At 37.0% G+C, this 23265-nt stretch overlaps 1 protein-coding gene across 9 annotated transcripts in view; it reads left to right on the plus strand.

Moving 5' to 3' along the window:
• The window catches only part of EYA3 (EYA transcriptional coactivator and phosphatase 3), a 97866-nt gene that overhangs the window by 55489 nt on the left and 19112 nt on the right, over positions 1–23265 (plus strand). For 8 of the 9 annotated variants that reach the window (XM_046661155.1, XM_046661148.1, XM_046661152.1 and 5 more), the window contains 6 exons: positions 3352–3489; positions 10548–10633; positions 13142–13325; positions 15546–15685; positions 20305–20388; positions 21896–21985. In XM_046661155.1, coding sequence (XP_046517111.1) covers positions 3352–3489; positions 10548–10633; positions 13142–13325; positions 15546–15685; positions 20305–20388; positions 21896–21985 — 722 coding nt within the window. The remainder of the gene's footprint in view (positions 1–3351; positions 3490–10547; positions 10634–13141; positions 13326–15545; positions 15686–20304; positions 20389–21895; positions 21986–23265) is intronic. The other variant, XM_046661154.1, reaches the window with a different exon arrangement.

The following is a 23265-nucleotide window of genomic DNA, read 5'->3' on the forward strand; positions in this document are numbered from 1 at the left end:
CTTACTAACCAAGATACTCATCACAGCATTATTTATTAACAGCGAAAGATTGGAAACAATCTGCATATTGAATCAAAAGGTATGTGTTAAATTGCACTGTATCCATAGAATAGGAAACTTCGTAACCATTATAAATCATGTTCATAAAGAATATTTATCTTAAGAAAACAGTTTATTATTTACTGAAAAAAGCAGTATATAAACTGAAAACACAATACACTAAGTATTTTTTAAAAATGCATGCATAGAGAATAATTTGGAAGAAAAAGTGTGAATGTTAAGACTATAGGCACTACAAATTTGATCTCAGGTACCATGGAACCGTGCAAAGCAAGGACACAGTTCCAATATTCACAGGTTTCAGTTAATACAATCCCGTGCAAAAGCAAGAATGTCCTGTATTTTTTTTCTGTGTGGTGAGACTACACGATTTTTTTCTTTACATTTTCTGTATTTTCCTAATTTTCTATAATATACATCTGCTTATTTTATAATTAGGAAAAGTAGTCAGGTTAAATTACTTAGAATTTATAATAGCTCATCCCAGTGACCTACTGAATCAACAAGCCAAGATATTCTTTCATGTGTTTTTCCCTAGCGTTGACATGTGCTTAAGTTACTAACCAAACTAATCTTCTCTAAAGATCCACTACTCTGATATGTATTACTATAAACTGAACTACTCAGATTAGTTTGGTTAGTGACTAACCAATAGTGAAATATTTGTGCTGAGAAGCTTGGGTAGTTTGTGATAAGACCCCAGTATGGGGCAGCAGGGGGATAGCACTCAGAGACAGACTTTGCCATTGTTAGACCAACTGTTGCTCCACATCAGGCTCTTGGTGCTTAGAATGAGTTAAGAAGCTTTGTAGTTACAGGCATAGAGCAGTGAGCTAGGAGGCAGGGAAATCAGTATTTGGTTTCATCTTTGCTGTGGGCAATAGTGCTCTATAGCCAAACCATTTGGTCATGTTACCTATTACTTGAATTCTGGGAAGGATGCTTTTAAAGGAAGATATTTACGTGCTTAAAGAGCAGGGCTCCGGTGATGCTGGAGGGAGTGTCCATACTGTCTTTGATTCCTCTATTCTTCATGAAATAATTATGTATTAAATAACTTCTTCGTGTTTCTGGCCAAAAACATTCAAAAGTAGCTATTCCTCTACTATCTTGGACATTTTGCCCTAAGTTTTTACCTTACAAGGAGGACTAGTTCATAGACATTTTACGTTTTGAAACTTTAAGAAAATATGCTAAATAATGAGACTAGCAAAACATTCTCAGTTAATACTATTCTTATTAATAAAATCGTATTTCAGTACAGTATAGTAATAAACATGTTCACAAATCAAACAACTCAGATTCAGAATCTTTTTAGAAAAAAATCACATTGATTACAGTAAATGTGAAAGTTATTGTGACATTGAAATGGCAATTTGTTTACTAAAAAATTTGATACTCAGCTACCAAGAATCATGGCACTCATATTCAAATTTCACTTCCTAGATGTTTAAAAAATAAGATTCTCAAATATTTTTATTGTTTAAAATCAGTTATAGCAAGGACTTTAGCTGTGGCTGACCTGGACAAGACTTTTTTAAATGATCATGAAGTAAGGGGGGGGGACAACCCTCCTAATTTGTGCTAGAGATGTTGATATCCCTCACTCTCCTCAAATAAGTTATTTCATGTGTTTAACAGGTTAGAAAAGAATATGACTTGGTTTTTTTATGCTTTAAGAATTTGGGGCAAGGCAGTTACCATATCCTATTGTCAACTTTTTAAGATTTTCACATCTCCCTTTACTATTCTTATATTTACTTATCAACAAATTTTACAGATCTGATTTGTGCTAAGATGTGTCAGTGCCCTGGTGAAGCAAAGGTCCTTATTATCAAAGCTTTATATTTTTATAAAATCCTTGTCAGATTAGGAGTACATGAAATGGGTTAATGTTGAATTTGAAGCTGTGCAGACCTTGGTATTAGTCTCTTACCTGGAATGTGTTTGATTGATGAACCTTCTTGGATGTAATCATCAGCTACACTGATCCAGCAACAATAGCTATTCAGCACACAGTGAACAACCAGGCAGTGAGGCTTTTTATAAATGGACTTTTGCATAGCCAAAATTATCACAAAAACTGTTCACTCATAAAGGACCTCCTTAGGCTTTCATGTAGAAGCAAAGCTTTGTTTATGGTCTCCTAGTTTACTGCAAATGAAAAGGGAGATACACCCAGAGACAAGAGACTGTCAAGAAGTGGCAGATCACAGAGAAAAGACAAAGTGATAGGAACCTAAAAATCATAGAACTATATCTGAATTCTAATTGGTAGTAAGCAATGTCTTCACATACCACAGTAGCCTCTGGGGCGGAGGGGGGCGGGGGAGCTCTGTATGTATATAGCACAGCACAACATTGATGTTGGAACAATAATTCTGGGAAATCTAAAGGTATTTTCACTATGTTCCTCCTTGCCTAAGAACTCAGGAAGGGATATAAATATATCACTCAGGAGCATTGTGATAAAAATACAGTAAAAGTGAATATCTATGTCATGATGTCTGTGAGTATGAGATAGATTTATATGTTCTGTCATGGAAAGATCTCTCTCGGAGGTATTATGTGGAAAAGCAAATTATGAACAGTACCTACAAATCCCGTTTTTATTAAAAAGAAGGAAAAAAAGATTAGTAAATTCATAGAAGAAATGTGAGTGACTCTTCTGCAAACTGTTAACAATGGTCCAGTCTGGATTATGGGATTATATGTGACTTTATTTTTTCTAAGTTACATATTTCTATAATGTTTTTAATTTATAAAAATAAGCAGGTATGTCTTTCCTAATCAGAAGAAACAAAGGTAACAAAATAACCAGCTTAAGAAGGCAGAGAAGTATTTAATAGATTTTAGAAAAATTTGGTGCTTATTTAATGGGTAAGTGAATTTTAAACTTATGTGGAATGTCTTCCACCTTGACAGTGTGGATAAATGATTTATCACTGTACATGAACATCAAGCACTCTTTACAGCAAGTACTCCAGTTGGGTGTCAGTAGCTCTTTTTCTGAGCCCTGGTTGATTTCCTCCAACCATGTAAATGAACTTATGTACATATCACTATTGGGGTTTTAACAAGATTTTTGTTCCTGTGGCCCCATTCCCCAATTCTTTGATATTGTATTTGCTTGTGGTATATTATGAGTGGGAGAATCAATTTTCTCTTACAAGCAAATTTATTTTTGTTTTAAGATTTAGATTTTAAACCTACTGGCTGATATTTGAAAGCATAACCATGCTCCTCAGTTCCAGTGTATTGTTTGTAATTGGTCCAATTTATCTGATTCAGGTGCATTGTGGCCAGGTATGAAACCTGAAAGTGGTTTAATTCAGACTCCATCTCCAAGTCAACACAGTGTTCTTACCTGCACTACAGGGTTAACCACAAGCCAGCCAAGCCCAGCACATTATTCTTATCCCATTCAAGGTAAATAGGCATGGTTGTGTGTGTTTTTTATTATTATTGTTTTTTGTTTTTAATCTATCTGTATCTCCAAACAAATTGGGTAATACAGGAGCTCTGTCTTCTAAAATAGAAGGGTGTGATATTTGCATTTGTGCATGCTTTTCGTGTTAGGCAAACCAGAACCTAGGAGTGTCGTTCTTAAGTAGTTTAGCCTTTGTGAACTGCTTAGTAGAATTTCTGGACCCTTTTGCATGTTGGAGTCCAGAAAACCTGTCTGATTTTGTTCTAGTCTCTTCTCAGTGGCATTTTGTCCTATAAATGAGCGGAAGACTCCATGGAATAGAACTTTGCTGACTTCTCTTATATGAAGTCCAAATAGAGTGGGATGTGAGATGAGTGCTGCTTTGTGAGGTGTGTGCTGCTGCCTGCTGTGGTTTTGTCATACCTCCACCCCCATTGACTACTTCTTGGTGAGAGTATTTTTCTTGCTCAAAAAGTTCAGTCTTGTTTCTATTTCATGATGAAAAGCCTAGCATTAAAGCTTGAACTTTATAAACATCTCTGCCTCCCTGAGTTTTTCCTCTAAAAGATTAGAATTATTGTGATATTAGGAGTGGAACAAAGAAACTCAAAAGGCACTATGAAATTAATTGCCTACCCTTCCAAATCCAATGCAGGCAGTTTGTCATTGCTCCAGATTGGGAACTAATGTCCGTGTACCTGGTCTCTCATCTGCCTCCTTTCTCTTGATTTCTCCCAGCTTTTAAATTTTATTCCTTATAAAATGGATGCTAGAGGGGTGAGGGTGGGACGGCAAAAACTGGTCTGAGGTACTCTTAAGATATGAATTTAGGTGATGAAAAAAATATTTTGATGTAGATTATATTAAACAAAATATTTTGCTTTTCAGTTTTACCTGTTTTCAGTTAAATGATTGAGAACTATTTCTGCTTTGTCCATTGGGAAGGAGCTAGTCACTACTTTCCTAAGACCTTGTTCTGAGCTACTGTTACTTTCTATTGTTTATCAAGTCTCCTCTTTTTTTAATTTATTTTCCCTTCTTTTTTTATTTGTCCCCTCCCCCTTCTCCTAAAATGGGAAAACACTCAAGAGCATGACTTGGTCTGTCTTCTCCTCTACCTCCTTTCATTTTTATGAAGTATATCTCTAGATTGGTAGGCTTTTTGGGTCCAACTACAGGCAAATCTGGTAGCCAGGTCCCTTCTAAACAGATATATCCCTGATGACTACACCTAGATCGTGAAAGAAAGGCCAGGAGTTTTCTTCTTTTGTATTAATAACCCTCTTCCAAAGTGTCAAACCACCACTCCTCTGTAGTTCTATCTGGAACTTGAGGAACCTGAAAGCTATGCTTTCTTCTCCCTCCTTGTAAAAGAAGAGGAACCACCTTTTTGGGGTCTTTTAGGACCCATTGATTTTAAAGGGTCATGGAATATCCTTTAAACTTAATCACTATCCTAACTTGTTATCTGTTGGTACATTTTTCCCTTTTGATTGATTAACCTAGTTTCCCCCGTTTTGCTAGTAATGACCATTGCTGGTATTTATTAAGTGCTTAGTATGTTCTTAGCATTGTTTTAAGCGATAGATAAGTGTTACTTATGTAATCTTCACAACACACCTATGAGGGGAGTACTATTATTAATCTCATTTTACAGATGGGGAACATAACACGCAGAAAAGCGAAGTAACTTGTCCTAGGTCACAAAGTTTGTAAATAGTTAAGTCAGAAGATAAGCTGGCAGTCTGACCCCAGAGCATGAGTGCAGTGTTACGATTTTCAGTATTGAAGTCATGGTATCAATATCAACTGTCCCATAATTGAGAACCTATACTGACAAATATCTAGATTCATTTTTCCTCCCTTTTTCTGGTTAACCTATTAGCCCATTTTATTGTTTGTTGGAACTTCGGCACGGAGTTGAAATTAAAGCAGAAGTTAATCATCAGCTTATCACTTTTTGCCTTTTATTCTGAAGAAAAAATTGGTAGAAAACAAGTTGAAACAATTGGCTGAAATGAAATACCAATATTACTGGCAGATTTTAATTACCTGGGTTCTCTGCTACCAATATCACTCTCCTCACCCCCACTTTTCGTTTTCTTTAGCATGGATAATGACTGTAGCTGTACAGGGCTTCTCCCTTCCGCCTATGGAATTACCCAGTCCTTCCACAGAATAAAAATAAAGGACATTGTATTGATTTTTTTTTAAGTGGTTAAAACAGCAATGTCTTGGTATCCCACCCCAGAGCATTCTACAATTGACCATAGCCTCTCTCTTCTTTGAGGAAGTTAGGGAAATTATCTCAAAAACCAAATTCTACTTCTGGCTTGATCACTCTGATCAAAACCTCTTCTTTAGTTTATAACTCACTGCTCATGAAAACCCTTTGACTAAGCAGATCTGGCTTCTTTATATCAGTCTTTTCCTGGAGTGTCTGTGACTCTGTGGCCCAATCTGGTTATTTTCTTCAGTTGAGATGGTTTAAATGATTAATATTCAAGGGGCAAAATGACTCTCAGAAATTTCAAAGTTAATTTTAACTCAGTCTTGACTTTTAATGAATGTCTTTGGACTCTAATATTGTAATACACAATAGTCTTTCATTGACCAGGAGATTTTTTTTAACAGATTGTATTTTTTAGAATAGTTTTAGATTGGATCCGGCCCAGTGTTGTAGTGGTTGGGTTTGCGCACTCCGTCCTGGCAGCCTGGGGTTCATGGGTTTGGACCCCAGGCACGGACCCAGGCACTGCTCATCAATCCATGCTGTTGTGGTGTCCCACATATAAAGTGGAGGAAGATTGGCACAGATGTTAGCTCAGCGACAATCTTCCTCAAGCAAAAGAGGAAGTTTGGCAACACATGTTAGCTCAGGGCCAATCTTCCTCACCAAAAAAACAGAATAGTTTTAGATTTGAGAAAAATTGAGCAAATGGTACAGAGTTATGTATTTCCCCACTCTGCACACAGTTTCCCCTGTTATTAACATCTCCTATTAGAATGGAACATTTGTTACAATTAATGAATAATATTTGTACATTATTATTATTAAGTCTATAGTTTATTCAGATTTCCTTAGTTTTTTCCTGATGTTCTTTTTCGTTTCATTTAATTGTCATATCCCCTTAGCTTCCTCTTGACTGTGCAGTTTTTCAGACTTTCCTTATTTTTGATGCCCTCGACATGCTATTCATGAATCCCACAAGTTATACATGAATATACATGCATACATGATATACCGAATCCCACAAATGTTTATTGAGTATCACCTATTATATGCCAGTTGCTTTGCTGGATGTGTTGGAGATAATGAATAAGACAGATTCTGCACTCATGAAGCTTACAGACAGTAGTGGAGACAGAAAACATCAAGTAAATAAATAAGTAGATTTTGAAAAGTCCTCTGAAAGGAGAAAAGAATAGATTGCTATGACTGGGAAAACAAGAAAGGAGTTAGTTTTAGTAGAGAGGTCAGAGAGAGTCTCTCTGAGGAAGTAGACATGCTGAGGAGGAGCCATCATGCTGAGAGGGTGAGAAGAACAGGTCAGGGATAACAGTCCAGGCAGAGCGAACAACATTGCAAAAGTTCCTCAAGTGAGAACAAGTTTGTTTTGTTTTGAGTAAGGTAGCCTGAAAGCCAGGGCGAGCAAGGGTAGTGGAGAGACATATGTAAAATTAGAGAGGTAGGTACAAAGTAAATCTTGCACCAGCTCTTAGGTACTGTTAACCCTCCAGCTTTGGGGCAATGTCATTTAATTGAGTTGTCCCTCACGGTTCTATAACCACAGTCTTCTGATTAAAACTATCTCTGTATATTGACTATATTAGGTGGACTGCTAGTGGGGCATAGTTCTCAGAAGCTGTGTCTTTCTATTGACTTCACAGCTCCATTATCAGAACAGGAGTGAGGACTATCCAAAAACAGTTGGCCATGCCATTGGCATTTGGAGAACTAATAGCCTTTAGATATATGTTAGTAGGAGTTACCACTTGGGTTTTATGTGATCCTCTAAATTTGTACTTTTTTTTTTTTTTTTTGAGGAGGAGGATTAGCCCTGAGCTAACATCTGCTGCCAGTCCTCCTCTTTTTGCTGAGGAAGACTGGCCCTGAGCTAGCATCCTTGCCCATCTTCCTCTGTTTTATACGTGCGACACCTACCACAGGATGGCTTGCCAAGCGGTGTCATGTCTGCATCCGGGATCCGAACCTGCGAACCCAGGGCCACCGAAGCAGAATGTGCTCACTTAACCTCTGCGCCACTGGGCCGACCCCAAATTTGTACTTTTTATTGCATGTTTTATTGCTGCTGCTTTTGTTTTTTAAATTTGTGATTGAATATTTTTTTTGTTGAGACCTACATATGTGTATATTTATGCAGGATGATTAGTACTTTTTTTGAGGTGCCTGGCTTTCTAGTCCTAGCTCTGTGGAGGTAGGGCATGCAGTGACTGTGTACATTTTTAGGTGAGTTTAGCTTGGGCTCAATGATGGTTACAAGAGCCTAAATAAATATTATTTGTTTAATTATCTTCTAACTTCTGTCACTAGAATTTTAAACTCCGTGAGGACAGGGACTTTGTCTTGTTCACTATTCTATTCTTCAGTGACTGAAATAGATTCTGGGTGCATAGTAGATCGTGGTTTGCTGAATGAATATTTGTTTGAATGGGAGAAAGAAGTCTTAATGAACCCTATAAACTTTCTAGGTCAGCAGGCCAACATTTCTTATAATCGAAGCCACTATTGCTGAGAGTAATTTGTAATTTTTAGTATGGTACTTGTGGAAAACTTCGACAATATCAACAGTTAGCTAATCAAGTCATTAAACTTCCTTGCCGAGAAAATAAGAGTACATGGGCAATTGTTTTAAGATCCACCTTTTTGCCTCCAGCCCAATTGAGTAAGTGGTCTGAAAGTTGTTAAATTTATAAAACCACTTTGACAGACAGAGTACCTTTTTCCTCATGTGTGTAGAGATCAGATATGAATGTTGTACCTCTAACCATTTATAAATTATTAAGAAAGTAGAGCAGAATTAAAGGTAAATAGGAGGAAAAGAGGAGTATGCGCTAGAATGAAGGCCAAAGAAAAATTGAGCTAGAAATGGACTTTGCTGGGAGAGAGAAACTTAGGACACTAAGTTCTTCATTTTTTTTCTCACCTTAAATCACCTATGTTCAGTTTGTTTTATTGCAGGCCTCCCAGCATCATGGACTGGTAATAGAACCTGGAATCTACTCAAAATTCTTTTCCCATAAGAATGATTAAAAATTGCTTATAGAGTCATCTAGGCTGTGTACAGTAATTTCTTAGTACTTCTCCTTAGGAAAAAAAAAAAGGTTAGGCCATAGTAGAGAAGGTGAATATTGGTGGAAAGAAATACCATCTGTAAGGTTATAAAAATCTATGTCGTGTAGTTGTTGGGTTTAAGAAAGTAAACTCTTGGGCCGGCACTTGGCGCAGCAGTTAAGTGCTTACATTTCACTTTGGCGGCCCGGGGTTCACTAGTTCGGATCCCAGGTGCAGACATGGCACCGTTTGGCACACCATGCTGTGGTAGGCATCCCACATATAAAGTAGAGGAAGATGGGCACGGATGTTAGCTCAGGGCCAGTCTTCCTCAGCAAAAAGAGGAGGATTGGCAGCAGTTAGCTCAGGGCTAATCCTCCTCAAAAAAAAAAAGAAAGTAAACTCTTAAGAGTCCTTTAGTTCCCCTGAGGGGAACTAAAGAAAAGAAAATCTCCCTGGATAGTCAGGAAATCTGATCCCTTGCTCAGCTACTGACTCTGAGGAAAGGGCAGTGGATGAAGAATTGGGAGATCCCAGTTGTCATCTTGGCTGTCTACCTCTAGCTCCATGACTGTGGACAGATTACTTTAACTCTTCTTTCTCCCAGGTTCTTCATCTGAAAGCTGGGGTTGTAGCAATAGCTGCTTCTTATATCTAATTTACCTTAATCCCTTCTAGACTTTCTTCTAAACAGAGTACCCTTGGGGAAAGGGATAAAAATTCCCTCTGGTTTTGACCAGTACTGTCATGTTTGTGCTGCATGTGTTCACCTGCCCTGTTCTTAATGGAGGTTTTCCAATTAACTTTCCCTCTAGAGAACTTCGTTGCTAATGAGATAGGTAGTCAGATAGTGAAGTCTACCTGATAGTGAACCTTTATGGTGTGTTTGACTGCACTGGGAACCATGTCTTAAGTGTGCTTATGGTAAGTGAGAGAAGGAGTTAAAGACCAGTACCTCGCAATTTCAGTTACATTGTCCACCTGAGAAAGGTCACTGTGGCTAACACTAGTCACTGAGGATTTGATTAAAACTGTGGTGGAATCTGTGATCGAAAGGTATGAGAAACTTAACCCAAATTCGTTGTCCTAAGACAAGCAGCCTAAGTAACTTATAGAGTACATTTTTACCTGGCCAGAATAATAGTTAATATTTTCCAAGTTTTTCCAGGCTCATTGATAAAATCATTAAATGCCAGATCATGGTGTTTGTTGATCCACATTAATAATTCATAATTTGAGTAGAACACAAGAAGCAAGTCCAAGCACTTTAGAATTTGGAGGACCAGCTCTATTTCTCAAAGTAGTTCTTTTTATCAGAAAAGGCTTAATTTTGGGCAAGTGACCATAAATGCCACAGTGCAGGATTTACATGTGGATTGACCAGAGCTCTTGTTTCTACTGATTGTCAGTAGGTCACATTGCAGGTGAATCGTTTTTCAACTGCCAGAGAAGAGGGACTGGAGTGATTTGGTTTAGCTTCTGATTTCATTGGTATCATTAGTGTGAGCCAGCGCATTGTATTATGTATCTTTCTAGGACTTAGTAAGAAGAGTTGAAGACTCAAGTTGAAACAGAGAAATATTTGAACTGTTTTATTTGTAAGTCTAAATTAAGGTATGGCATGCAAAAGAACATAACCAGTATTTGTTTCCTTTGCCAGTGTTCTTTATCTCCTTGTAGATCTGTTTACCTAAGACACAATATATTTCCAATGTCTTCTACCCTTTCATGTAATATCTTTTAACACTCTCAATCCTATAGCTTCAAGCACAAATGCCGGCCTGATATCCACTTCATCTACAGTTGCCAATATTCCAACAGCAGCAGTTTCCAGCATCTCAAACCAGGTACAGTGCTGCTTTTGTTCACCCTGTTTGATATGATTCATCTAACTGGCTCTTCCTCTCTTCTTTCCATGATCAATTTGCCAATCGGAAACAACCAGTAGGGGCTGTGGAGAGACCTTTTGAATGCCCTCAGAACTAGGGCCCTGGATAGTTTCTCAGGCTACCATCCAGTTTCATTCTTCTCCTAAGCCTTTTAATGATATGGTTTTATCTGCTCCTTTATCTACTATGTGTGTCTCTACCTTCTACCCAATTCCGACTAGAATGTACCCTTCGTGAGGGTGGGGATTTGTTTTTCTATTTTGTTCACTTATATATTCCCAGAGTTCAGAAAATGCCTGGCGCTCACATTAAAGGCACATAATAACTATTTGTGGAATGAATAAATATTACTTTCACTTTTTTATTTAGCCACTCATTCCTTTGTGAATTCTTTGTGGTCTGCTCTTGATCACTGTTATAGTAACTCTTTATGCTTAGATCACTGGTAAACATCTTCAGTGTTTCAGGGTTGTTTTTGTTGTTTTTATTTGTTGTTTTCTCTGCAGTGATTAGTATTGTTAACCGCTGTCTCTATGGATCTCTTTTTTTTGGTTGCAATTAACATTACTACTCTGGTTCATTTTTTATGTGTGACTATTCTTGCATTTGTTCATTCTTTTAGTCCACAGAAATTTATTGGCACTCTTCAGGGTACTGTCTCTCTCTCTTCCTTTCATAGCTTTTCTTTTTGATCCTGTCTTCTGTCATGGACAGTCTGTTTAGTTTTCCACATGTTGATTACTTCGTCCCTAGGAATGTTTAACTGCATTCACAATGTCCATTTACTGCCTGCAGAATTAAGGTTCTAGTCCTGACTTCATGATATCTGTAAGCTTCCTGCTGGTTGATGGACATTTTTTTGTTTAGTGTCCTGCTATTTCCCTAAGTTTGCCATATTCAAAACCAGCCTTTCATTCTATCCTTTCTTCCATCTCCTTGTCCTCCAAAAGTGAAACCACTTTTCCCTATGACTTCTGAATTCTTGTCAATGACACCATTTTTTTAAATAAACCTAGGCCTAAAACCAGACCAGTCATCTTTGATTTTTTTCCTCATCCATCCCTAATCCAGCCATTTCTGGAATTCTTTCTTTCTGTTTCATTTTTGCTGTCATTTCCTATGTTTTGTTTTTTTTCCGCTTTTATCCTGAATTACTATAGTTAACTGTTCATCTCATCTCCTGTACCTGTCCATTTTCTGAAACACTATCCAATTAATTTTCTGAGTGCCACTTTTTATCCTGTCACTCACCTGCTCAGAATCTGTTTGTGTTTTTATTTGTTGATTTGAATTTGATAGTCCTGATTTCCTATCCCCACGCAAGCTATACACCATTGCCTAAAGAATCCAAGTGATGTTCCCTAACCACTCATTCAAGCCTACAGAGGTCCTTCATTTCACCCAAACTTAACATCTCTGGTCCCTTAGTAAACCTTTTCCTATTCGTGTTCTTATTTCCTCTATCTCAGAAAGCTCTCTGTCGCAATCTGTAGTGATAGTTGTCTTCCTCTGTATTTCACTCATTTGACGTATAATTTATTGCCAATTTGTTAGAAATTTGTCTTCTCTCCTGCTAGATTTTTAACTCCCTTTAGTTGAGCTAGTATGAATATATTATTTTCTTTAATATTTCCTTCTCCCACCCATACACAAACATATACACTGTGAATTATATTTGGGTTGTGGTAGATGCTCAGTTCTCTTTATAAATGATTTGTCTGGTCAGTTAGCTTCTTTCTACTTGTCGCCAACATCAATATCAATAGAATTTTTTTAAAGTATGTATTTTAACTATCATACCCATTTTTTATAGCTTTATTAAAGTGTAATTGACATATAATAAACTGCACAGATTTAAATTGTACAGTTTGATAAGTTTTGACATATAGGTGCCCATTAAACCACCAAAAGTTCCCTCCAAATATTTTAAAGAAATTTCGTTTTTAAAGAAAACTTCATTATTTTAAAAAGAAAGAGATACTCGGTTTTTAAACTGGGAAATTTTAATGTTAGGATATGCGCTTTTTTGTTTAAGCTCATCTGTCCTTAGAAACACTACCATATAGTGCGGTGGTTCATAAACTCCTTAAAGAGGAGAGTCTTCCCTTCAGAAATTCTGTGCAGGAATTGATATAGAAATTCAGTACATAAAATAGGGGAAAAAGATCTGTTACAGTAGAAAAAGGGATATTGTGTATAGAGTGCATCGGACCCTTCCCTCTCAGCCTTCCCCTCCTCCCAAAGACAGCCCCTGAGACTTCTCCTCTTGACTCTCAGGTTTCCACAAAATGCATTTTGAAAATCATTGGTTTAGGTGGAAGATATAGATAGGTAAATGAGAAGTCAAATTAATGTTTTAAGAAAATAATTATGAATAAGAGGGACTTGAAAGTCTCTTGTGTTGAAATCAATGTTATGCTTTTTCTAAGAGTCTTATTTTCCTCCTTTATTCCTTTTGGCCTACAGGACTATCCCACCTATACTATCCTTGGTCAGAGTCAATACCAGGCCTGCTACCCCAGCTCCAGCTTTGGAGTCACAGGCCAGACTAACAGTGATGCTGAGAGTACCACGTTAGCAGCAGCCACATATCAGACAGAGAAGCCTAGTGTGATGGTACCTGCGCCTGCAGCACAGAGACTTTCCTCTGGTAAGCAATGCAGCTCCAAAAGCTTTGGCTTAAGGGTACTTCATCCAACAGGTAGTGTCCATTTACTACCTGGTCTAAGTCACTGTTACCATGCTGTTGGCTTTCCCTCACAGGTGAGGAGTATTTAAACATTGGAACCGGCTATGATGAGTCATCAGCAAACTAAATGTAATACCTGATGCTGTGAACAGAAAAGTACCAAGAATGAAAAGACTGCATTTATGACTTCCACTCTGCCCTTCTTGTAGCTTTGAGATACTTGTCACGGGGACTTCAGATTCTTGGCACATTGTGTAAAAGTTGGAGGACTCAGTTTTAGTCTGTGCATATTTTAGACTTCTGCTAAGGTCTCAGAGCAGTAGTTCTTAACTTTTTCTATGTCGAGGATCCCTTTAAGATTCTGAGGAGGGGCCAGCCCAGTGGCGCAGTGGTTAAGTTCGCATGTTCCACTTCTCGGTGGCCCAGGCTTTGCCAGTTCGGATCCTGGCTGTGGACATGGCACCACTTGGCAAAAGCTATGCTGTGGTAGGCGTCCCACATATAAAGTAGAGGAAGATGGGCACGGATGTTAGCTCAGGGCTGGTCTTCGTCAGCAAAAAGAGGAGGACTGGCAGTAGATGTTAGCTCAGGGCTAATGTTCCTCAAAAAAAAAAAAAAAAAAAAGGATTCTGAGGAAAGCTATAGTCCTTTCCCTCCAAAGAAATGCATAATATTTAATCTACAAACTTAAACCTAAACATTTAAAACTTAAACATTTAGCTTTGAAATGTGTTGATGAATTATGATGTCCAGGTTAAAAAAACCCTGACATAAAGGCTTTAAATACATGTGCACATACTTTTTATTTATCTCTATTTTTCCTGAAAATTTGGTGGTTCACTGTCGCATCACGTAACTTGAGGAAGGACTGTTTTTTGTTAGCACTGATTCATTTTTAAAAACAGTGCTCCACGTTAGTTAAAGCAGCTTTCTGTGCATCTTGCTTTTACGTGTCTTTTAAATAAATGGACATACACATGGTTGCTGCTTCAAACTTACGTAACTTTGAAATCATTACATGTGTTGATGCCTTAGTTTTGAATTCATTTCTCTAAATATCTTTGTTCTTCATAACAATTTTAACTTTTTAATAATGGAGAATTTCAAACATAGAGGTTGTCAGAATAGTATAATGAGCTCTCATGTATCCATCATCCATCTTCAATAATTAACAACTCATAGGCAATCCTATTTCAACTATACTTCATCCAATTCCCTCCCCAAATTCCAGGCAACGTATCTCTAAAATATAAATACTCATTAATATAACCACAACACCATTATCCCATCTAAAATAATTCAACAATAATTCCTTAATATCATAAAATACCAAAAGGGATTTGTATTTCCAGTTTTCTCATCTATGTTAGGAGTTCTGTTTTTCTTTTTACAGTTTGTCTTAATTGTTTAAATTAAGATCCAGGTAAGGTCCATACATTGTGATTGGTGGATATGTATTTTGGCTCTTTTAACCTCTAAATTTCCTCATCTCTTTTTTTATTTGCGCTGGTACTTTATTAGTTGAAGAAACTGGATCGTTTATCCCATATCATTTCCCAGTCTGAATTTTGCTGATTATATTCTCATAGAGTAGTTTAACGTGTCCTACTGCCCTCTGTATTTTATTGTAAATTGGTAAGTGGAACTAGAGCAGTGGTTTTCAACTAGAGGTGATTTTGCATTGCCCTGGGAAGGTTTGGCAATGTATGGAAATGTTTTTTGATTGTCACACTGGGTAGGGGGTGCTACTGGCATCTAGTGGGTAGTGGCCAGGGATGATGCTTAACCAAACATCCTACGTGCACAGGACATCCCCTCACAAAAATTATCTGGCCCAAAATGTCAGTTGTGGCAAGTTGAGAAACTGTGATCTAGAAGCTTGTTTAGATTCAGCGTCTTTTGTTGTTTTTTTTTTTTGGCAAAACAACATCATAGATATGTTCTTCCATTGGGAGGCAGGCATATAAATTGTAGTTATAATTCTCTTTGTGATGTTAGGAGCTGTTGATGCTCAATGCCTAGGTCTGCGTTCTCAGATTGCTTAGGTGAAGTTTGGTTTTCCAGGCTTTATCTCAGCAATATGATTCTTAAGGGTAGAGAACCTGCTGACCTTCTTCCTGCTCTGGTTCTTGTATAACCTGTGACTACTGGCAGTATATGTCTCACTTTTCTCCTTTCCAGGAGACCCTTCTACAGGCCCATCTTTGTCCCAGACTACACCAAGTAAAGATGCTGATGACCAGTCCAGGAAAAACATGACTGGCAAGAATCGGGGCAAGAGGAAAGCTGATGCCAGTTCTTCCCAGGACAGTGAATTGGAAGTATGGGAGGAAACTCATTTGAGTTACCTACTTTATTTTTTTTTTCTCATTTCTTAAGTTTATCAAACATATATCTGAAACTCATGGAGATTTGTGGTTCTGTGTTGTGTGTCTTTTAATTCCTGGGCAAGAGAAACTGAATTGGCCAAGTGAAAAGAGAAATCTTAAAACAGATTTCTCTTTGCCCATAACTTACCATATCACTTTCAGATGCTTTTAACCAAAAGCATCAAGAAAGCTTTTCTGGATTTAGGTAGCCAGATCGTTTTTTAAGGGAAAGAACAAAGTGTTCTCTATATTCCAGAGGAGAACAGAAAGAACAATGCATTATCTTCAGAAAGCAGAATGTGTCACAAGTAATGTCATACTATTCTCTGTTTAAAAATCTCCAAGTAAAATGAGAGGACTAGAGTGCTTTAGGCCACTGTGAAACATGCAACCAGATCTGGTAACTTATTAATGAGAGATTGGCACTCAGTTATTCTGTAGTCAAGCACTGTAGGAATTTATTATGGGCATACATTTGGCTTCATTCTTTTTTTTTTTTTAAGATTTTATTTTTCGTTTTTCTCCCCAAAGCCCCCCGGTACATAGTTGTATGTTTTTAGTTGTGGGTCCACCTCAGCATGGCTTGATGAGCAGTGCCAAGTCCACGCCCAGGATTCGAACCGGTGAAACCCTGGGCTGTCGCAGTGGAGTGCTCGAACTTAACCACTCGGCCATGGGGCCAGCCCCTGGCTTCATTATTAAAAAGACTAGAAAGTCATACAAAATGCTAATAATGCAGAGTTTTGATATTAATCCTTTTGTTTTCTTTCTTCAATTTTTCTGTAATCGTTTAACAAGGGGGAAGAGCTATATTTAAAAATTAGTCCATTCATAGGTGTTAAGACATAGGTAAATGGAGGCTGTGTTTGGAGCCTGTCTTCTCCTTTATTCCTGGGGGGAAAAAAGAAAGAAAGAAAATCTAAAGTCCTGATATCTTTCTTGGGGAAAAACTGAGAACTCACTCATTTTTTTAAATTGTAGTAAAATATATATAACATAAAATTTACCATTTTTTTAAGTGTTCAATTCAGTGGCATGAAGTACATTCACATTGTTGTTAGTTGTTACCACTATCTATTTCCAGAATTTTTTCATGTTCCCAAACAGAAACTCTGCACCCATTATGCAGTAACTCCCCATTCTCTCTTCCCACTAGCCTCTGGTAACCTCTGTTCTACTTTCCTGTCTCTATGAAGTTGCCTACTCTAGATATCTCATATAAGTGGAATCATATAATATCTATCTTTTTGTGTCAGGCTTATTTCAGTGAGCATAGTTTTCAAGGTTCAGCCATGTTGGAGCGTGTATCAAAGCTTCATTCCTTTTTATGGCTGAATGATATTTCATTGTATGTATATACCACATTTTGTTTATCTGTTCATCTGTTGAAAAAACTTGGAGTTTTTTCACCTTTGAGCTATTGTGAATAATGCTGCTATGAACATTATACAGATATCTCTTTGAGTCCCTCTTTTCAATTATTTTGGATATAAACCTAGGAGTAAAATTGCTGGATCATATGATAATTCTATATTCACTTTTTTGAGGGACCTCCAAAATGCTTTCCATAGTGGCTACACCATTTTACATTCCCACCAGCAATGTGTGAGGATTCCAGTTTCTCCACATCCTCACCTATAGTTATTTCCTGTTGGTTGATAATAGCCATCCTAATGTATGTGAAGTGGTGACTCATCGTGGTTTTGATTTGCATTTCCTTAATGACTAATAATGTTGGACATCTTTTCATGTATTTATTGGCCATTTGTATATTTTCTTTGGAGAAATGGCTGTTCAAATCCTTTGCACATTTTTTAATTGCATTGTTCGTTTTTTGTTTTTGAGTTTTAGGAATTCATTGTATGTTCTAGATGCTAATCTCTTATCAGATATATGATGTGCAAATATTGTCTCTCATTCTGTGAGTTGTCTTTTTGCTCTCTTGATAGTGTTCTTTGATGCATAAAGGTTTTAAATTTTGATGAAATCCTATTTTTCTTTTATTGCTTGTGTTTTTGGTGTTAAGTATACAAGGTTATGAAGATATTCACCTGTGTTTTCTTCTAAGAGTTTTCTTTTGCTCTAGATTTAGGTCTTTGATCCATATTTAGTGAATTTTTATGTGTGATGTAAAGATCTATTTTCATTCTTTTGCACATGGGTATCCAATTTTTTCAGCACCTTTTGCTGGAAAAACTTTCCTTTCCCCATTGAATGATCTTGGTATCCTTGTCAAAAAAATCCATTGACCATGTATGTAAGGGTTTATTTCTGGGCTCTCACTTCTGTTTCATTGGTCTATGTTTCTATCCTTATGCTAATACCAGATTGTTTTGATTACTGTAGCTTTGTAGTAAGTTTTTAAATCAGGAAGTATGAGTCTTTCAGCTTTGTTCTTTTTCAAGATTATTTTGGCTGTTTGAGATCCCTTGAGATTCCATATGAATTTTAGGATGAGTTTTTCTTTTCTTTAAAAACACTCTTGGGATTTTGATAGGGATTTCATTGAATTTGTACATCACTTTGGGTAGTATTGTCATCTTAACAATGTTAAGTCTTCCATCCATGAACATGGGATGTCTTTCCATTGTTTTGGTCTGTCTTCTTTAATTTCCTTCAGCGATGTTTTATAGTTTTCAGCATACAAGTTTTTCACCTCCTCAGTTAAATTTATTCCTAAGTGGGTTTTTTGTGGGGTGGCAGGGAGAGGGGAGTTGGTGAGGAAGATTGTCCCTGAGCTAACATCTGTGCCAGTCTTCCTCTGTTTCTTATGTGGCATGCCACCACAGCGGGGCTTGATGAGTGTTGTGTAGGTCCACACCCAGGATCTGAATCCGAAAACCCCAGGCTGCTGAAATGGACTTCATGAACCCAACCACTACGCCACCAGGCCGGCCCCATGTTTTATTATTTTTGATGCTGTTATAAATGGAATTGTTTTTTAAATTATTTGTTGCCAAGTGTATAGAAATACAGTTGATTTGTGAATTAATTTATTAGCTGTAACAATTTTTTGTGGATTCTTTAGGATTTTCTACATCTAAGACCATGTCATCTGTAAACTGAGATAATTTTACTTTTTCCTTTCCAATTTAGGTACCTTTTTTCCTTTTATTGACAAATTATTCTGGCTAGAATTTCCAGTACTATGTTGAATAGAAGTGGTGAAAACAGGCATTCTTGTTTTATTCCTGATCTCAGGGGTAAAGCTTTCAGTCTTTCACCATTGAGTAAGATATTACCTATGGGTTATTCATCTATGGCCTTCATCATATTGAGGGAGTTCCCTTCTATTCCTAGTTTATTGAGTGTTTTTATCATGAAAGTGTGTTGCATTTTGTCAAATTCTTTTTCTGCATCAATTGAGATGACTATGTGGGTTTTTCCCTCAATTTTGTTAATGTGGTATATTATGTCGATTAATTTTTGTGTATTGATCCATCCTTGCACTCTGGGAACAAATCTCACTTGGTCATGGTATATAATTCTTTTTAATATGCTGCTGAATTTTGTTTGCTAGTATTTTGTTGAGGATTTTTGCATCAGTATTCATAAGGGATATTGGTCTGCAATTTTCTTTTCTTATAGTGTCTTTATCTGATTTTGGTATCAGGGTAACTGTCTTCATAGAGAGTTAGGAAGTGTTCCCTCTTCTTCAGCTTTCTGGAACGGTTTAAGAAGGATTGATGTTAATTCTTTAAATGGTTGGTAGAATTCACCAGTGAAGCCTTCTGGGTCTCTTGGGATTTTTTTTTAATTGAGGTAACATTGATTTATAGCATGCTATAAATTTGAGGTGTACATGATTGTATTTCGATTTCTTGTAGACTACATCCTGTTCACCAGCCAAAGACTAACTTGGGATGTTTTTGATTACTGATTCAACCTCCTTGCCAGTTAAAGTTGTCTATTCAGATTTTCCATTTCTTCTTGAGTCAGGCTTAGCACTTTGTGTATTTCTAGGATTTTGCTCATTTTGTCTAGATTATTTGTTGATGTATAAACTGTTCATAGTATTCTCTTATAATCCTTTTTATTTCTGTAAAATTGGTAATAATATCCCCACTTTCATTTCTGATTTTGGTAATTTGAGTCTTCTCTTTTTTCTTAGTCAGTCTAGGTAAAAGTTGTCAATTTTGTAAATCTTTTCAAAAACCAAACTTTTGGTTTTGTTGATTTTCTCTATTATTTTTCTACTCTCTGCTTTATTTATCTCCATTCTAACCTTTATTATTTCCTTCCTTCTGCTGGTTTTTTCTTAAATTGCACAGATTATTGATTGAGATCTTGTTTTTTAAGATATGCACATACAGCTATAAATTTTCCTCTTAGTGCTGCTTTTGCTGCATTCCATAAAATTTAGTGTGTGATGTTTTCATTTTCATTCGTTGCAAGATATTTTAATTTCACTTGAGATTTTTTCTTTGATCTATTGGTTCTTTAAGATTGTGTAGTTTGATTTTCCACATTTGTGAATTTTCCAGTTTTCCCTCTGTTATTAATTTCTTCTTTCATTCCATTGTGATTAGAAAACATGCCTACTCATTATTTTTCATATTTTCCTCTCTCAGCGAGTATTTCTGTGGGACTTGGATGAAACCATTATCATCTTCCACTCCCTTCTTACTGGATCCTATGCCCAGAAGTATGGAAAGGTAATTTCAGTCTTTCTTCCTTTGTTATAACTGTCCCTCTCCTGACTATGTGAGCAGGTAACTAAAATCAGTTTCTCTGCCACCTCCGTCTTACCCTGTTGGCCTTTCACTTTCCTTGTAAAACTTTACCTGATGACTTGTACCAGGCGGGCTACATGGTCAGGGAGAGTTGATGATAAAGCCAAATACCAGGCCTAGGACCAGTGCTGAAAGCTGAAGTTGTTTGAGAGTGGTATTTTGTAAGGACTTAAGTATGGGAATGAGGCTCAAAACAGAGTGGAGTCTCAGGATTGTGTATTCCAAAGACTGATCTGTTAATCCCTTAAGGCACTTTTAACAGTCCAAACTGAGCATTTCATTTAGCTGAGTATATGCCAGATATGTACATTTAAAATATAGATAAAATGTAAAATATCCTTCTAAAATAGATTACATGCCTGCTTAAACTAAATACACCAACCAGAATTTAACTTGTTTAGTCATGAGTTTTAATAGAGGGATAAGCTGTTTTTGAGATATTCACTGTTTCTACACTAAATTACCTATAGGTTATATTCTTTTCTATGAATAAATTTTATAAAAATATTTGCCTCCTTTGCTGTCTTACTACTCCCAATTATTTCTTATTGTCACTGATGTTTCTGTTAGAAGTATTTTCCACAGGCTTTTAGTATCTAGGCTGGCAAGTTGGTATAATCTCATATACTATATAACTAGCCTGGTTATAAAAGCATACAAAATAAGAGCATACATCCTCTAAGAGAAGGCCTGCTGGTGCATTTTAAAGCTAAATGTGTTGCTTTTCCTGCAAATATTTTGACTCTTCAGGCTTTCTTTACTTATTTGCTGGTTGTTGAGACTGTCAAGTAACTGATTTCTGCTCTTATACTGGGAATGTGTGTGTAGGGTTGATAATGAAAGATAATGGGTGTTACAATAGCAATATTTTAGCAGCAGTTAGAATTTCTCCTGAAACAGGGAATTTCCCCCAAAATTAAGTGGTTTTTTTTTTAAGTGAGTTGTCCTAAGTGTTTTTGAGTGGATTTTTTGTGTGTGTTTTTAAGACTAGAAACTAGTCTTTTTTTTTTTTTTTTTTAAGATTTTCTTTTTTTCCTTTTTCTCCCCAAAGCCCCCCAGTACATAGTTGTATATTCTTCGTTGTGGGTCCTTCTAGTGGTGGCATGTGGGCCGCCGCCTCAGTGTGGTTTGATGAGCAGTGCCATGTCCACGCCCAGGATTCGAACCAATGAAACACTGGGCCGCCTGCAGCGGAGCACGCGAACTTAACCACTCAGCCACGGGGCCAGCCCCTAGAAACTAGTCTTGAAATTTTAACTTTGCATATTCGCATATTCTTGTAACTGTGATTGAATTTGCATCATAAATAGTTAGAAGCACTACTGTGGGCCTGTGTTGTTTTGACCTTGACCCAAAATAATTTTGAAATATTTAAAGATCAGAACCAGTGCTACCAAGTCAAGCAAGTTTTTCTCTTATTGTCTTCCAGGACCCAACAGTAGTGATTGGCTCAGGTTTAACAATGGAAGAAATGATTTTTGAAGTGGCTGATACACATCTATTTTTCAATGACTTAGAGGTAAGCATTTTAAATTGTTTTCTGTGTTTCAGTGAAACATGGAGCCTGTGCTTATTGTATTTAGAGGAAATGCCGTTAGACAGGGTGGGTATGGAGAAGCCAGCTGGCCACTTACGCATGTATAAGCTTGCAAGAATAGTGCTTTGGTTAGGTCACCGCAGTCTTGATTCTGGCTGTCAGTTTTTCTGGCTCAGAAACTTGATTTTTGTCTGCCTATTTGGAAATGATCTAGCACTAGGGGAAATGCCAACCCATCCGGCAAAACACTGATACATAAACTAAACCAACCTTCCAGTTACTTTATCTACATTAAGTAATATATATAAGGTGGGTTTGATGATTTGTATTCTTAATTATATTTTGACTCTTCTTCAGTTTACCTTCTTAAAAGATAGTCTCTTGATTTGTCAGATCTGTAAATGGCTGCTCGAACTCATTGTATTGTATACATGCTTATTGCCCATGTATAGGTTAACCTTGGTGTCAAGAATCATTTTATAGGACAACCAGGAAACACTGAGAGCTTCTTGCTGAATTTTTTTGGCTTTGACATTTGAGTTCACCTTTGAGGGCAACATGGTGTAGTGGAAAGAGCACAGTGGAAAGAGCACAGGGAGTTAGAAGACCAGAGTGTGAGTCCCAAGTTAGGAAGGTTCTCTCCCCATTCTGGGCCTCAGTTAAGCAGTTATCCTACACAGGAAACTAGTAACAGGTGTTCTGTTTGGGGAGGGGAATGTGTTGCTGGGACACAGAGGTGGGAAGGAGCAGACTTGTCACTTCATGTCCTTTTGAATTTTGACCTGTGTACTACATATATTACCTAGTTTTTAAAAATAATGAAAATTTTGAAATAAAATAAGATAGCATTTTATAAACACAAAGTAATCCTGTTTCTTTTTAAATACAATCTAGTTTTCAACAGGCAGTTCTCCAACAAGTTGAATTAATAGGGCTCTAAACTCCAGTACTTTTGCCTCAACTCCACAGTGCTTTAATCTTCCCTCAACTTCACGTGTTCATGAGTTAGGACATCATAGTTTTTATTCAGCAAACATTTATTGAAAACCTACTATGTGCCAATAATTATTGCCAAATTGTATTTGTAATGATTTTCTAGACATAGTCCTCACTCAGGACTGAAAGTTCTGTGAAGAATTTGACCTGAATGTGTTCCTGCCCCCAGGTCAGTGGTTCTCAACTTTAGGGGGCATAAGAATCACCTGGGGAGCTTGTTAAAAATGAAGATTCTAGGACTTCACTCCCAGAAATTCTGATTCAAG

This window comes from Equus quagga, chromosome 5 (assembly GCF_021613505.1).
Source record: "Equus quagga isolate Etosha38 chromosome 5, UCLA_HA_Equagga_1.0, whole genome shotgun sequence".
Classification (NCBI taxonomy): Eukaryota; Metazoa; Chordata; class Mammalia; order Perissodactyla; family Equidae; genus Equus; species Equus quagga.